At 45.1% G+C, this 14,188-nt stretch overlaps 1 protein-coding gene across 3 annotated transcripts; it reads right to left on the minus strand.

The window, feature by feature from the left end:
- Nucleotides 1-577: 577 nt before the first annotated feature.
- LOC118837766 (cytochrome P450 2B4-like) lies at nucleotides 578-12,643 on the minus strand. 3 transcript variants are annotated; one of them, XM_036744856.1, is made up of 9 exons: nucleotides 12,464-12,643; nucleotides 9,104-9,266; nucleotides 8,704-8,853; nucleotides 8,122-8,282; nucleotides 7,592-7,768; nucleotides 4,918-5,059; nucleotides 4,206-4,393; nucleotides 3,116-3,257; nucleotides 578-1,872 (listed from the first exon to the last, which is right to left on the minus strand). In XM_036744856.1, the coding sequence occupies exons 1-9, from the start codon at nucleotides 12,635-12,637 to the stop codon at nucleotides 1,691-1,693; spliced, it is 1,479 nt and encodes a 492-aa protein (XP_036600751.1). In that variant the 5' UTR covers nucleotides 12,638-12,643; the 3' UTR covers nucleotides 578-1,690. The 3 variants fall into 3 exon arrangements, with proteins under 3 accessions (XP_036600751.1, XP_036600753.1, XP_036600752.1); XM_036744857.1 differs by lacking the exon at nucleotides 578-1,872 and adding an exon at nucleotides 1,885-3,017; XM_036744858.1 differs by lacking the exon at nucleotides 3,116-3,257 and having other exon boundaries at nucleotides 1,694-1,872.
- Nucleotides 12,644-14,188: the final 1,545 nt, after the last annotated feature.

Below are 14,188 nucleotides of genomic sequence, written 5' to 3' on the forward strand. Positions count from 1 at the left end.
GAATGGAGCTCAGAAATCTACCTGGGCAGGAGCCCAGAGGCACATAACCCTGTCCCATGGCTCAGTCTCATAGTGAGGACTGAAAAAGTGGATTCCAACCTGCTACATGGGGAAGCAGGAAAAGAAATTAGGTCAGACTACATCAGGGACTTAAAGGTATAGAGGGGGACAGGGATACCCAGGTTCTCTCCCTTGAGCGATAGAAGATACCTGGAGCTGGGAATCAGAAGGCCCAGCCTCTAGCCTTGGTTCTGCCCTTTACTAAGTGACCTTAAACAAGTAAATCCTGTCCCCTCATTAATCCAGTTTATCCATTTCTTGAAAATGCAGGATCACAGATCCCATACAATGGGATCATAGACTTGAGCTGAAAAGAACATTAAGATCTATATGGTCCAAGGCCCTCCTTTAACAGAAAAGGAAATTCAGGTGTTAAAAAGTGAAATTATTCCCCTAAAGTCAGCTAGACAGCAAACATCAGAGGTCAGATTCAAACCCAGGTCCTCTGCCTGGGGAGCAGGGGAAGGGGGGTGATATTCAGAAATTACTAGGATATAAAACCAAAAGCTCTCAATTTCATTTTTAAATGCTTTATTTGAAGAGTACAGTATGGAAAAGAATGATCATCTTTGTATGCCCAGTGTCTAGCATATTACTATGCATACAGGACGTGCTTAATAAACACTTCTTAAAGTGAAGAAATGAATCAAAATCAAGTGAGTAGATTGAATTAGTTCATTTCTGAAGCCTCCCTCCCACCCAATGAACAGCATACCCTTCAGCATTCTAGCTTCCAAAGTCCCTTCTGACTCAGAATATCTCGTATCTGATGTTTAAGTAGCACTCTGAGAGGCTGACTAGCAGAATGGAGACAGAGTTGGCCTCAAAGACCAAAAGATCTATGTCCAAGGCCCATCTCTGACTATTCCGCCAGGGTCATGTCACCCTGGACAAATCACAGCAGCTGAGGTTGCTCCTGCAACTCCCTGAGTCCATTCATTTGAGGACTTTATCAGGCGCTCCCTCCACCCACAAAATCAAAGGTCCCATTGAAAAAATCATGATGTTTTTTATGCACAATGTCAGCTGAGCTTCAGAACATCCCTATGAGATTGGTACCAATGACCTTACTGTCTTCCTTTTGCAGAGGTGCAAAAATGAAAGGGACTTCTCCCAGGTCGTGAGGCTCAGTAAGTCAATGTCACAGGAAGGGTGTGAAGCCAGGTCTTCCTGATGCCAAATCCAACATTCTATTTGCTTTGCCATCACATGGTTTGCTCCCCTCTCCTGGGACACAGGCTTCATGATCAACCAGTTGAGACACAAAAGGACTAAGAATGGTTCTGACTCCCTCTTATGGCATAGGCTGAGTGTGTAGGATGTAAGGAGGTTAGGTTGTAGGAGGAACAGTGGGGATAGGAGGAAGTTCAGGTCACTTACTAGGAACATAGAATCATTACTGTTCTAGATATGGAAGGGACTTCAGAAGTAACCCACTCACTTTATCAATGAGGAAACTGAAGCTAATTCTATCCCCACTCTGCTCAAGTTTCCCTCATCTGAGGGTGGTAAATGGTGCTACATCCCCTCAGTCTCTTCTCACCCTGGTTGACCTTGGGAATAGTATGATTGATGATGATAGTGAGGTTGGCCCAGTGGCTGCATCTCCAGGCCTCAGCCTTGGCTCCCTTCAGCGGGGGTGGAATCGAAGCTGGTATATGGGAGGCACATTGCCCACTCCACTCAGCCTGGGAGTGAGGTCAATGCTATCGGGATCCATGGAAGAGCTCAGGGAGAAGTTCTGTAGGATGGTGGTGAGGAAAAGGAAAAGTTCCATCCTAGCAATGCCCTCTCCAAGGCAGATTCGCTTCCCTAAGGGTACAGAGATGAGTGTCATGGAGGCCATTGCCAAGGGGAACCCACCCCCCCAAGGCTCATCTTGGAAGTACACAAAATACTTCCTTCATGTCCACCAGGTGACATCAGCAACATAAATGTTTTCTCCCATTTCCCATAGAATCAGAGGGTGAGAGCTAGAAGGGACCTCAGCAGGGTTTTTCTCCAAGCACAAGCATCCCAGGGAGGTGAAGTGATTTAGGATCACAATCCTCCAGCTGGAAGGGATGACACAGGCCATCTGGTTCAAGCCCTTCATTTACAAATGGGGAAACTGAGGCTGAGAGAAAGGAAGTGCTTTGAATGGGGTAACTCTAAGGGAAAATGAGGGGATGGAGAATTGAGCCAGCAATGAAGTCCATGGCTTCTAGTGTCTCCATAGAAATCCACATGGATGAGGAAGAAACAGAGATCCCAATGCAAGAAGGCAAAATGTGATCTCATGGGTACACTGAGGCTAAGGAGACATGGAATGGATGACCAAAAATGTGCTAGCAGAAGGATGAGTGCATCATATTCCAAAGGAACATAAGAGGCAGCATAGGGGCACTATATATTAAGAAGATTAATTCCTGTGATGTTATTCAGGAAATAAAGAGGAGACACAGGGCAGATGGGCATCTGGGTGAAGATCAATGGAGATAAAGAGATATTGTTTCCTCTGCCAAATTCTGCCTTTGACTGCCTTGAGAAACGTTTGGTTTGAGTGCTGTCCTTCAAGCTCAGAGGACTAAAATGACATCACTATGTCACGGTCAAGGTACAGTGTGTCCAACTAAGCCTGATAAGAACAATAAACTCTTGGAAGGCTCAACCACAAATGATCCATATGAATATTTAGAATGGAAGTATCTAACTTTGTTTCTCACATATTTTTGAGCTACTGCAATCCACTTTGCTTATAGAGATATGATAAACAATAGATTGATGAAGGTAGATAAATATGAAGAGATATATTTAGGTTATATGATATATGCATTATATTGTATTTACATATAAATATGAAAAGAGGCACAGTGTGTGGGGATGGAACATCTATGGACCTTGGGGTTCCAATTTATCCAATATCCCTCATCTTTCCCAATGGCTCCTCAGCTTCCAGGTCAGTCTGAAGTGAAAGCCTATGGACAGATATAGCATATGGCTGGTTGTCTTTAGCTGGCCTTTGAGGGGAGGGTCCCAAAGGAGGGTCTCTGTGGGCCTTGGGGACAGGGCTTACCTGAAGAGAAGGGAATAAAGGCCTCACTCTTCTTCAGAGATCCCTGAGCATCCAAGAAATGGTTGGGGTCAAATGCATACGGTTTCTTAAAGTACCGGGGATCGTGCAAGACTGTACTCAAGACAGGGTACACGGCAGTGCCCTGCCACAAGAGGGGAATATCACCAGAAGTAGAAAGTGAGTTCCACTAAATCTTCCCCATACCCAAGGACAGACCATCAAAGCTCTCCAGAGCCAGGTCATAAGCTGGGCAAGTAGAGCCATTCCAGGGAAAGGCAGGTATAGCTTAGCCTAGAGCCAAGGGCACATGAGGGTTGAGATTTGCTGAGATGTTAGGCCAAGCCCCAAGTCACTGTAGGCACCAGGAGACCAGATCACCCTGAGCCACAACAAAACCTAGACCCTTGGGGAATGAGGCAGGGGTAATAAGACTGCCCATCCGTTTCCATGCACCAACAAACATTGGAGTCTGGGATGATAAAGTCACAGGCATAGAGCTTCTCTAATCCAGCAACTCTACTGGAGAGATGAGGAGACTGAGGCACAGAGGTAATATCTGCTCTATCTAACCTCCTAGTATTCTTTCTTTAAGACCTAAATTCTGGCTCCAGCTCTTTCACTGACATATGTTCCATATATATAGTAGACCAATGAGAGAAACCTTTTGTAAAGGAGATAGAACTTTAATGTTAAATTCTATTCTCTCCAAACTTCCATTTCTTCCCCTATAAAATAAGTGCCTTGGAAGAGATCTCCAGGGTCCCCATTAATAACACTCTCTCTTTTCTTCTTTATGGGTTCTTAGAATGTTAGCATTTTATTTTCAATGTTCTTTCTGGAAAACTTTACTCAATAAAGAATTCTCTTTCTTTGTTCTAACTTTCCTTTCTGCTTGGCATTTTCTATTCAAAATTCTCAGAGGCCTTAGACTCTGATGTTCTATTTCCTGTGTTCCAAGTGCCCTTCAAGGTTTGATGTTCTAAGTTCTAGGATGGAGTCATCAAGTCATAGGTTCCATGTGATCTTGAGTTCCTTTACATGATTTAGAAGGGAATGGCTCAAAAAATCTTGGGGATGCCATTGGTCTTACCTTGGGAATGAGGTAGCCCCTGAAGGAGGTATCCTGAGTCACAGAATGGGGCACACCCATGGGGAGAAGATCACTGAATCTCTGGATCTCATGTATGACAGCATCGGTGTAGGGCATTTTGGCTCGATCTTTGATCTCTGGAAGACGGTTCCTCCCAATCACCTGGTCAATCTCTTCCTGGACTTTCTCTGGGACATAGGAAATGCATGTAAACGCAGTTCATAGGAAGTGCACCATAAGAAAAACTGCATGTATATGTGTGTGTGTATGTGTGTGTGTGTGTGTGTACACATATGGATATGTGTACGTGTGCATATACAATGTGTACATATGAATTATATATATATACATATATATATATATATGTATACACACTTTAAATAACTGGGTGAATTTATCCATTTAGATGGGGACCAGGATAGCTGTGAGGAATCCTTGGGAGACAGCTTCCCATAGGAGAGTTGAGCTGTTTAAAATTATCCATAGAACAGGACAAAATGAAAGTGCCCAAACATATCCCTTGGCCCTTAAGTCACATCTCAAAGTCCTTTGTCAGCGATGGGGGCTTAGGAACTGAGGCTGAGGAAAGCTGTCTTCTTGTTACCAATTATAACAGGCTCCCTCCCTCCACCTCACCTCCACCTCCACTCCAAGCCTTTGCTTGTCTCCAATCTCTGGGCATCACTCCCAGGAGCTGCTCCCATAGACCCACCTGCCACCCGGGGGTACTTGAGGAGCAGGAGGCAGCCATAGCGCAAGGTGGTGCTGGTTGTCTCAGTGCCAGCAAAAAACAGTGACATGACAGTGATGATGAGGTTTTTGTAGTGGAACTCAGTGTTAGCAATGCCTTTTTCCTAGGGACGAGAAGGAGGAAGGCAGGGAGAAAGATGCAAAAGGAGGAAACCATAGGTTAGCCTCAGAGTCTCTCCTTTCATGTGTCTGAGCCTCCCTGATCCTTCACATCTATCACTAAGGCTCAGACTCTCAGTGTTTGGTTTTCTCTAAATCCCTCCATTGTGGTCTCTGTCTCCGCCTCCCCTTTCTTCTCTTTAGGTCTCCTCCTCCTTCTGTCCCCCTGATTGTATTCTCTTCCTCTGTCTCCCTCCATCCCCATGGTACATTTCTACCTTTTTCTAGCTCTTGGGCTATCTTTGCTATCTATACACACACACACACACACACACACACACACACACACACACACACACAAACACACATTCTTATATGTTTTTCCTTCCTTGTGCCTTTTCATCTCCCATTCTGTTCTCCTTTCCATGGCTCCCTCCTTTTCCATCTTCTTTCTCTCACCTGGGGACATTTTATTTCTAGTCCATAGTTCTAGAGTGGGAAAGAAACTTGGAGGACATCTAGTCCAAATGCCTCAGCATACAGATGGGGAAACTGAAGCCTAGAGAAGATAAATGACTTGCCTTTGGTTACACAAGTAGTAAATGATACAGATAGAATTTTAACCCCGATCCAATGCTCTTTTCACTGAACCACATTGCCCCTCTCTCCATTCACTTCATCTAGCAACTATTGTGTCTACCAAGTAGTGAAAGACATCTTGCCAAATGCTGAGAACATAAAAATAAAAAGAAAACAATCCCCTTTGGGGATTGTCCATTTGGGGACAAGGGGGACATAACACAGAGATGAGTAAAACCAAAGTCTACATACAAAGTACTATGAAGTAATTTCAAGAAGAAGATATCATGAACAACTGGGGGCAATAGGAAACCCATCATGTGAGAAGTGGCACCTGAGTGGGGCTCAGAAGCAAACTAGGGATTCTATGAAGCAGAGGCATGGCATTCCAGGCATGGGCCACAGTTTGGGCAAAGGATATGAAGGCAGGATATGGAATCTCCTGTGAGCAGGAAGAGGAGAGCTTGAAGGCCAGTTTGACTAGAATAGGAAATTCAGAAAGGAACTATGTAAGAGATAACAGAAAAGAGAAGCACATTGAAAGGCTTTAGGTGCCAGACTGAGATTTTTTTTAACTTTATTCTAAGGCAATAGGAAACCCATGAAAGTTCTTGAAGAGAGGACAGAAATAGTCAGGTCTATGCTTTAGGAATATCACTTTAGCAGCTGTGGAGGTCCATCAGATTGCAAGCTCCTTGAGAGCAGGGATTGTATTGTTGCCTCTTTTTGTTTCCCCAATGCATAGCACAGTGCCTGGCATACAATAAGGACTTAATAAATGTTTATTGCCTGACTGACTGACTGACTGGAGGCTAGGTTACTGAGGGGGAAAATTGGAAGTAGGGAGGCTAATTAAACAGTTATTGCACTAAACCAGTTAAGAAATACTAAGGGCTTGAACTAGAGGAAAGGTCACAAGAGTGGAACTTAGTACTGAGTTGCCATTGAGAGTGAAATGGTAAGGCTTGGAATCTTATTGGACAAGGGGTGCAAGAGAGAAGTAAGGGTCAAGGCTGACTCTGAGGTTACAAAGAGGGATAACAGGGAAGTGGTGATGCCATCAATAGAAACACTGGAGACTGCAGGATGGATAGATGGGGAAGAGGGAGAGGGGATGTGAAGTCCTTTTTTGGTATCTTCATTCTTTCATTCAATAAACATTTATTAAGCACCTACTATGTGCCAGGCATTGTGCTAAGCATGGGGGATACAAAAAGATGCAAAAGGCAGTCCCGTCCCTCAAGGTGCTTACAATCTAGTTCTGGAGTTTACACTCCGAGATCCCTATGGGGTCCCAGCTGTAGAAGGAGCTGTCCAGCAGGCACTTGGAAATGTGGGGCTGGAGCTCACAAGAGAAATGAGGGCTGGCTCTCTAGAGTTGCCTCTACATAGAAGTGGTTATTTAACCTGGGAGAGGTACTGGAGCAGTTAATGAGAGCACCAAGGAGAGAGAGAGAGAAAGAGAAAGGGGGTGGGACTCAGAAGAGACAGAGCTTGGGGAAAACCCTCACTGTCTCTCTTTTTCCCTCACTATGTTTATCACTCCTTCCTTTTGTATCACACTCTCCGCAGCTTTCTCTCATTCTTTCTCTTCCTTTCCTTCTATAGTTCCTTTCTTTTTGGGAAAATCTTTTGGCCTCTCTCCTTCTTTCAGTCCTTACCCCACAAGGAGAAGGGGTGCTGGCCACTAAATTTCATCAAGACGACAACTGGATTTCATTCTCACTTCATTCCAGCCCCACCCCTCTCCTCAGTCTTTCCCTCTCTCCTCTCCTCCCTTGACCTCTCTCTGTCTCTCTCTCTCTCTCTCTGTCTCTCTCTCTCTGTCTATCTCTCTCTCTGTCTCTGTCTCTGTCTCTCTCTCTCTCTCTCCCTCTCACAAACACACAAACACACACACATACACACACACACAGAGAAAGTTTGAGTACTTGGAGGGGAGGGGAGGGATTGCCCACCTTCTCCATACGGAGCAGGTACACATCAATAAAGTCTCGGGGAGCACTGGGGTCCAGGCTCTCTTTGTGCTTCTCCACATTTTCAGCAATGAAGGCATTGATGCTTGTCAGGTTATTGTGCGCGCGCCAATGGGAACCAGGAAAGAACTTCAGGAAATCTGAAAACATCTCATATAGCTGTTGTGGAGGAAGAGGGGAAGAGAGAATAGGATGAGCCCCCTGACTTCCACAGCCAACAGCATTCCACCAAGCTTGGGCCCCCCTCTTTCTGTCACCTCTGCAATGTACCTGCTCCATGCATCTTCCCCCTCCATATTTCTTTGTGCCCATGCTTTCCTATGTCCCTATCACCTATTTCTCTGATTTCCTTAGCCTCTGTCCTTGCCTCCCTGAATCCCATCGTCCCTTCTCTGCGTGCCTGCCCCTTGATGTTCTCCAATGCCCTCTATTCTTCTGTGTCTCCTTTTCTGTCCTCCTTTCCTTCTCTCTCTCTCCCAGTGTCACTCTATCACTGTCATCCCAAGCCCTACCTGGCCCCATAGAGAGCTCGCTATGGTAAAAGTGTCATTGAACTTGTTCAGCAGGTCCTGGAACTGGTTATCATCATAGGAGAAGCGTTCACCAAACACAACGGAGCAGATGATGTTGGCAGTAATGGAATGGAAGAGGACGGTGGGCTCCAACGGGGTTCCTTGAGAAAGGAGAGGACAGAAAAGGAGTGGAGGGAAGGGGGGAGGAGTGGAGAGGAGAGGTTCAGGAGGTCGATGGGAACCGCCCGTGGCTCCAGTGTTTCTGCTTCTTTGTTCCTCTGTGTCCATGTTTCTGCCTCTGGACAATTGCTATGCTTCTAGGATTGTAACAAAAAACACCACCACTCCCCCTCAACTCAACATCTGGGGAAAGTAAGTTCCTCCCCACCATCAGAGCCTTGCCCAAATCCTTTATGCCTCCTTAATGGTCAGGTTCTCTTTTCTTCTCTTTCTGATCTTCTGTCTCTTGCCCTATCTCAACTGTGTTCAGCATATCTGTCTGTATACATCTCTTTCTTCATGTGTCTCCCTGGCTGTCTTTATCTCTCTCTTGTCTAATTGTGCCTGCATCCTTTTTCTCACCCTTGGATTTCCGGAGTTCCTCAACCAGACACTGGGCCTCCTCTTGGATCCGTTCTTCAATGCTCCTTTTCCCCATTCCAAAATCTCGAAGAGTGGCCAGGGAGAATCGCCGCAAAGTCTTCCATGTATCACCATTAGAAAAGATAACCCCTAAAGGAAAAGGGGATGGGGTTTGGGACTTGGCCTTACTCACATCCTTTCTTCCTCAAATCTCTCTTCCTTCTTCTTATTCCTCTGCATTCTAATCACTCTCCTCTGTCCACACTGATCCTCCTCTCTTTATCTTCAGCCCCTACCTGTCTCCTTCTCTGATCTTCAGAATCTGAAGTCCCTCCTTCCTCAAGCCTTACAACCACCTTGTCACTCTTCCCCAACCCCTACCATGGCATGACCCACTCACCCTGTCCCTGGATGACTGAATCAACGATCATCATAGGTGCTCGGCCACTGAACTCCTCAGCCTTCTCCACCAGGGCCTCCTTCACAGCCTCAGGCCCACATAGCACAACCACAGGTCGAGGGCCCAGGAAGATGGTAAATACATCCCCATACTTGTCCCGAAGCTATGGTGGGGAAAAGCCACACCCCATTAGATCCCAGATGGTACAATGCATTTCCTTCTGTATAATGGAGAGGGATGTATTTAAAATAGAAGGCTGTGGGGCCCCCATGTAGCTCTAACCTTCTATGTTCACTGTTCTAAGGTCCCTCCCAGCATTCCATGTCTTAAGGACCCTCCCAGCTCTTGACATTCTGTGTTCTAAAGGCCCTTCCAGCTCTGATTTTCTATGCTTCTAAGATTATACCCAGAATCATCCCCCCTTACCCTATCCCATTCTGCCAATTCAGCATCAGAGGCAGAGAAGCTCCTCTCCTCCCCCACAGTCTGGCCCAATGCTTCACTGGTAGTCCAGTAGATGGCTAATGATCTGGCCAGACTTCTTGGAGGACTAGCTCAAAGGTCAGGATTATCTTCTTCTCCCCCATCCCTGGCAAATCATATCTTCTCCTAACAGTTAAGACTCCAATGTTCCCATTTGCTTTAACTTCACTTTTTTGGGAAATGACAGAGATGTTAAGAAAGAGACACAGAGCAGAGTCAATATAATCAAAACGACACTTCAACCTAATCTACCTATTCAATGCCACCCCAATTAAATTACCAAAAATTATTTTATTGAACAAGGAAAAAATAAAATGTATTTCAAAGAACAGAGGACTTCATGTAAAAATGTAAAAGAAAGAGTTTCAGATCTTAAACTGTATTTTAAGGTGGTAATTATCAAAACTATCTGTCACTGCTTAAAAAATACAATAGTGGATCTGTGGAATAAATTAGGCATAAAACACATGCTAGTAAATGACTATAGTAACCTTTGATAAATGTAAAGGTCTAAGCTTTGGGCATAAGAACTCACTATTTCGTAGAAATTGCTGGGAAAACTGGAAAGTAACCTGGCATAAACTAGGTATAGACCAACATCTTACACCATTTACAGAGATATGGTCAAAATGGTTGCATGACCTAGACATAAAAGGAAATATCATAAGTAAATTGCAAGAGCTTCAAACGTATTACCTATCACATTTATGAATAAGAGAAGAATTCATGAATAAACAAGAGATAGCACGGTGGGATATGAAATGGATCATTTTGATTACATTAAATTTAAAAAGGTTTTGTACAAATAAAACCAATGTGACAAGATTAGAAAGAAAGCAGAAAATTGGGGAGTGGCAGTATTTCTATCCAGTGTCTCAGATAAAGCCATCATATCTCAAATGCCAAGCCAAATTATAAGAATATTAATCAGTCCTCAATTTATAAGTGGTCAAATGATATGAACAGCTAGTTTTTGGAAGAAGAAATTAAAGTTATATGTAGTCATGTGAAAAATGCTCTGTCATTATTGATTAAATAATTGCAAATTATACCACCTCTGAAGTACGACCTCACACCTATCTGACTGGCCAAAAGAATAGAAAGGGAAAACGACAAATGTTGGAGGTGATGTGGCAAAACTGGGACAGTAATACACTTGGTGCAAGTGTGAACTGATCCAATCATTCGGAGAGCAATTTGGAATTGTGCCCAAAGCATGTATACCCTTTGACCAAGCAATACCACTATCAGGTCTGCTTGCCAATTAGATCAAGAAAAAGAGAAAAGAATCTATATGTTTTAAAATATTTATAGCAGTTCTCTTTGTAGCGGCAAAGCACTGGAAAGTGAGGGGATGCCCAACACGTGGGGAATGGCTGGATAAGCTGCGATATATGATGACAATGGAATACTGTTGTGCTGTAAGAAATAACAAGCAGATTGGTTTCAGAAAAACATGGAAAGACTTGCATGAAATAATGCAGGGTGAAATGAGCAGAACCAAGAAAACTTTGTATACAGTAGCAGCAACATTGTTCAAACAGTAACTTAGCTATTATGAATAATATGCTCATTCATCTCAACTAGGAAGGATTTATGGAATAAAATGCTATCTACCTCCAGAAAAAGAACTGATATATGGAAGTAATAGAAATATATACATATATTAAATATGTATATATATATACATACATATATACACACATATGTGTATGCATGTATAATGTTGGTCTTCTGTAATGTGGAATTGAGAGAGAGCAAGGAGGGAAACAATTTAGAATTTAAACTGTAACAAAATAATAAATATTAAGAGAGTCAATAAAACACTTAAAAGGAAAAGAAAAAAGAGAGAGATTGAATCCTCCCTAGGCCTCCCTTCAAACTACTTTCTTTCTGTATCCCCCTAGCAAAGAGCCTGGGTTGGGGTAGAAGGACAGGGTTCTAATGACCATTTCCGGTGGGCAGTGGGAAGGACGATGTGGAATCCAGATGTCATTTTGTCCATCCCCATATTCCCCCCCCCACTCCCATTCCTATGGAAGGCACTGCTGGAGAGCTGATGAACATTATTTCTAACTTCTCCCCACCCTTCACCACTTTCCCCAGAGGAGACCTAGGGCAGGCAGGACTGGGAGTACTCTCTACTCCACCCTTGAAAAGCTCAGAGAAACCCAGGACCTGACTTCCCTTCCCACTGAAAGACCACAATATATGCATGGTTTGTTGCTTTGTTTTTTTGAAGAAGCACGAATAGAAGGCAACAATTAGGGAATTAATAAAACTCTCCCCTTTCCTCCCCCTCCTCCCATAAAACCTCTCTCCTAGGCAATCAATTGCAATACTCAAATATCACTCTGTAGGACGGATCTCAAAGTGGTCATCCCTCACCAAGGAGGAGGCAAAAAAGAAAATAAGTGCCTCCATTCTCTACCCATTTTACTTCCCGTCTTCTAGACGGTCCACACCTTCCAGAAAAAACCCTACACCTCCCTCCCACCATTACTGAACTTTCCCCCACATTTCCACTTATGAATGATCTCAAAGCGCTTATTCCTAGATAATAGCCAAGAGGAAAACTGAGTCGGAAGACATCCCCACGGGGGAAAAAGAGGGGCTCAGAAATCCCTCACAGGGAACGATCTCACAGCATTTATTCCAAGATAAAGGAGTTAGGGAGAAAACTTCCCTGGGAACCCAGGAAAACTTCTAGAAATTCGTTAGGCTTTCCCCTGTTTTCTTTACAATGATTGATCTCACAGCGCTCGTCGCTAATTATTGACATATCTTAGGGAAACTGAGACAGGCGGCATCACTGCCACCTGCAAGTGCTCACAGGAACCCAAACACGCCCAACCGGACAGTTCTGCCGGTCCTCACCGCCAGAAAGGATTTCAGGAGGCCATGACGGTCCATCTGCAGAATGTTGCCCAGGAAAGGCAAGGGTCGCGGGCCTGGGGGGAGGCGGCCTCTCCGGGAAGCAGCGGGACCCCGTGCCAATAGGAGCAGGAGCCCCAGGAGGGCGGTCAGGAGAAGGAGTGTTACGAAATCCATGGTCCTGTCTCTACCCTGCCTTCCACACCTGCCAAGACTTTAAGCCCAGTCCAGGAGGGAGGCCCCGCCCTAGCTCGTCCTCTTCCCCACCCTAAAATTCGCTCAGCTCCGCCTCCAGGTAAGTTACCTCTCTGCCCATCCCTATCGCTCCCAGGTTCCCTGACCTTACCGCACCCTCCTGCACCTCCTGCCCATGGAAAGTGGGGCATAGGATCCAAGAGTCTAACACTCACCATACCCCTCCTACACCTGCCACTGTTCCTGCCCAGCTCTGGGACACTAACTGGTAATGTCCCTCCTTTCGGTCTTTCTGTTCTTCTCTCTTCCCGTATCCGCTCCCCTTCTCTGTCTCTTTCTCTCTTACTGTCTCTCCCTGGCCTCTCCCCCATTCTCTTTTTCTGTGTCATGACTTGGACAAAGATCAATAAAAAGAAACTGATAACCACTACACTCCCTACAATCTGACACTTGGAGTCACAAGCGTCCATGACAGGTCAACCTGAGATGCTAGGAACCTTCCTGACCCAACAGGAGACCTGACATGCCCAGCCTAGTCCTGCCCTCACCTCCCTTCGAAGCTCTCCACTGTGTGTGTACAAAGGTGGATCACCCTATCTGGGCTCCACCTACACCTCCAGATTTCCTCCCTCACCAGGGCCTGACCTGGGGGCAGAAGGAGATCACCATTGCAGCCTTCCCCTAAAGCTTCCACACAGAGAATAGGCAAAGAAAGTGGGAATCGGGAGAGTGGAGAGAGAAATCTGCCCAGAATATGACAGGACTTGCAGAAGCAGAGGTGGAAAGGCAGCTATAGGGGAGGGGAAAGGGGAAAAAGAGGAGTAGAAAGATTTGGGGATGCAGAGAGAGACTAAGGGCAAGTAGAGACCAAGAGGGACACTGAGGAGGAAGACAAGAGAACCAGAGGCCCAGAATCATATACCGAGAGCTAGAAGGAACCTGAGAAGCCAAGTGGTCCAACCAACTCATGATACTCAAAAGAAAACTGAGGTCCAGGGCAGTCAAATGACTTTCCCGAGGCCACACAGGTAAATGGCAGAATTCAGATGGGAGCCTGAGCCCTCTGACCCCCCCCCACCCAATTGCAGCACTGTACACTGAACCACACTGCCAACAAGCAGTAAGAGAGACATAAAGTGAAGGAGAGTGAAAGGGAGAAAAGCAGAAAGATGGGAAAGTGGACAGAGGAGGATAAAGCAATGGGAGGAGAGAGAATGGAAGACAATGGAAGGAGGAAAAAGACAGTGACAGAGAGGAAGAAAGAAATGAAAAGAGAGAAGTAAGGAAGAGAAAGAAGAGAAAACAGAAAGGGGGAGGGGAAAGAGGGGGGGGAATGGAGAAAGAAGGAGGGAAATAACAGGAAAGGAGAGAAAGAGGAAAACAGACTAAAAAGGACAGAAAGATCAAATGGAAAAGACAAAAAGGAGGGATGAATGAGACAAAGAGGACACAGAGAAGAAAGACCAATGGGAGCAGAGAGGTTGAGAAAGGGACAATGACAGAGATGAAATGCCAGTGTCCCTTGGAGGCTTT

This window comes from Trichosurus vulpecula, chromosome 2 (genome assembly GCF_011100635.1).
Source record: "Trichosurus vulpecula isolate mTriVul1 chromosome 2, mTriVul1.pri, whole genome shotgun sequence".
In the NCBI taxonomy this organism is placed as follows: domain Eukaryota; kingdom Metazoa; phylum Chordata; class Mammalia; order Diprotodontia; family Phalangeridae; genus Trichosurus; species Trichosurus vulpecula.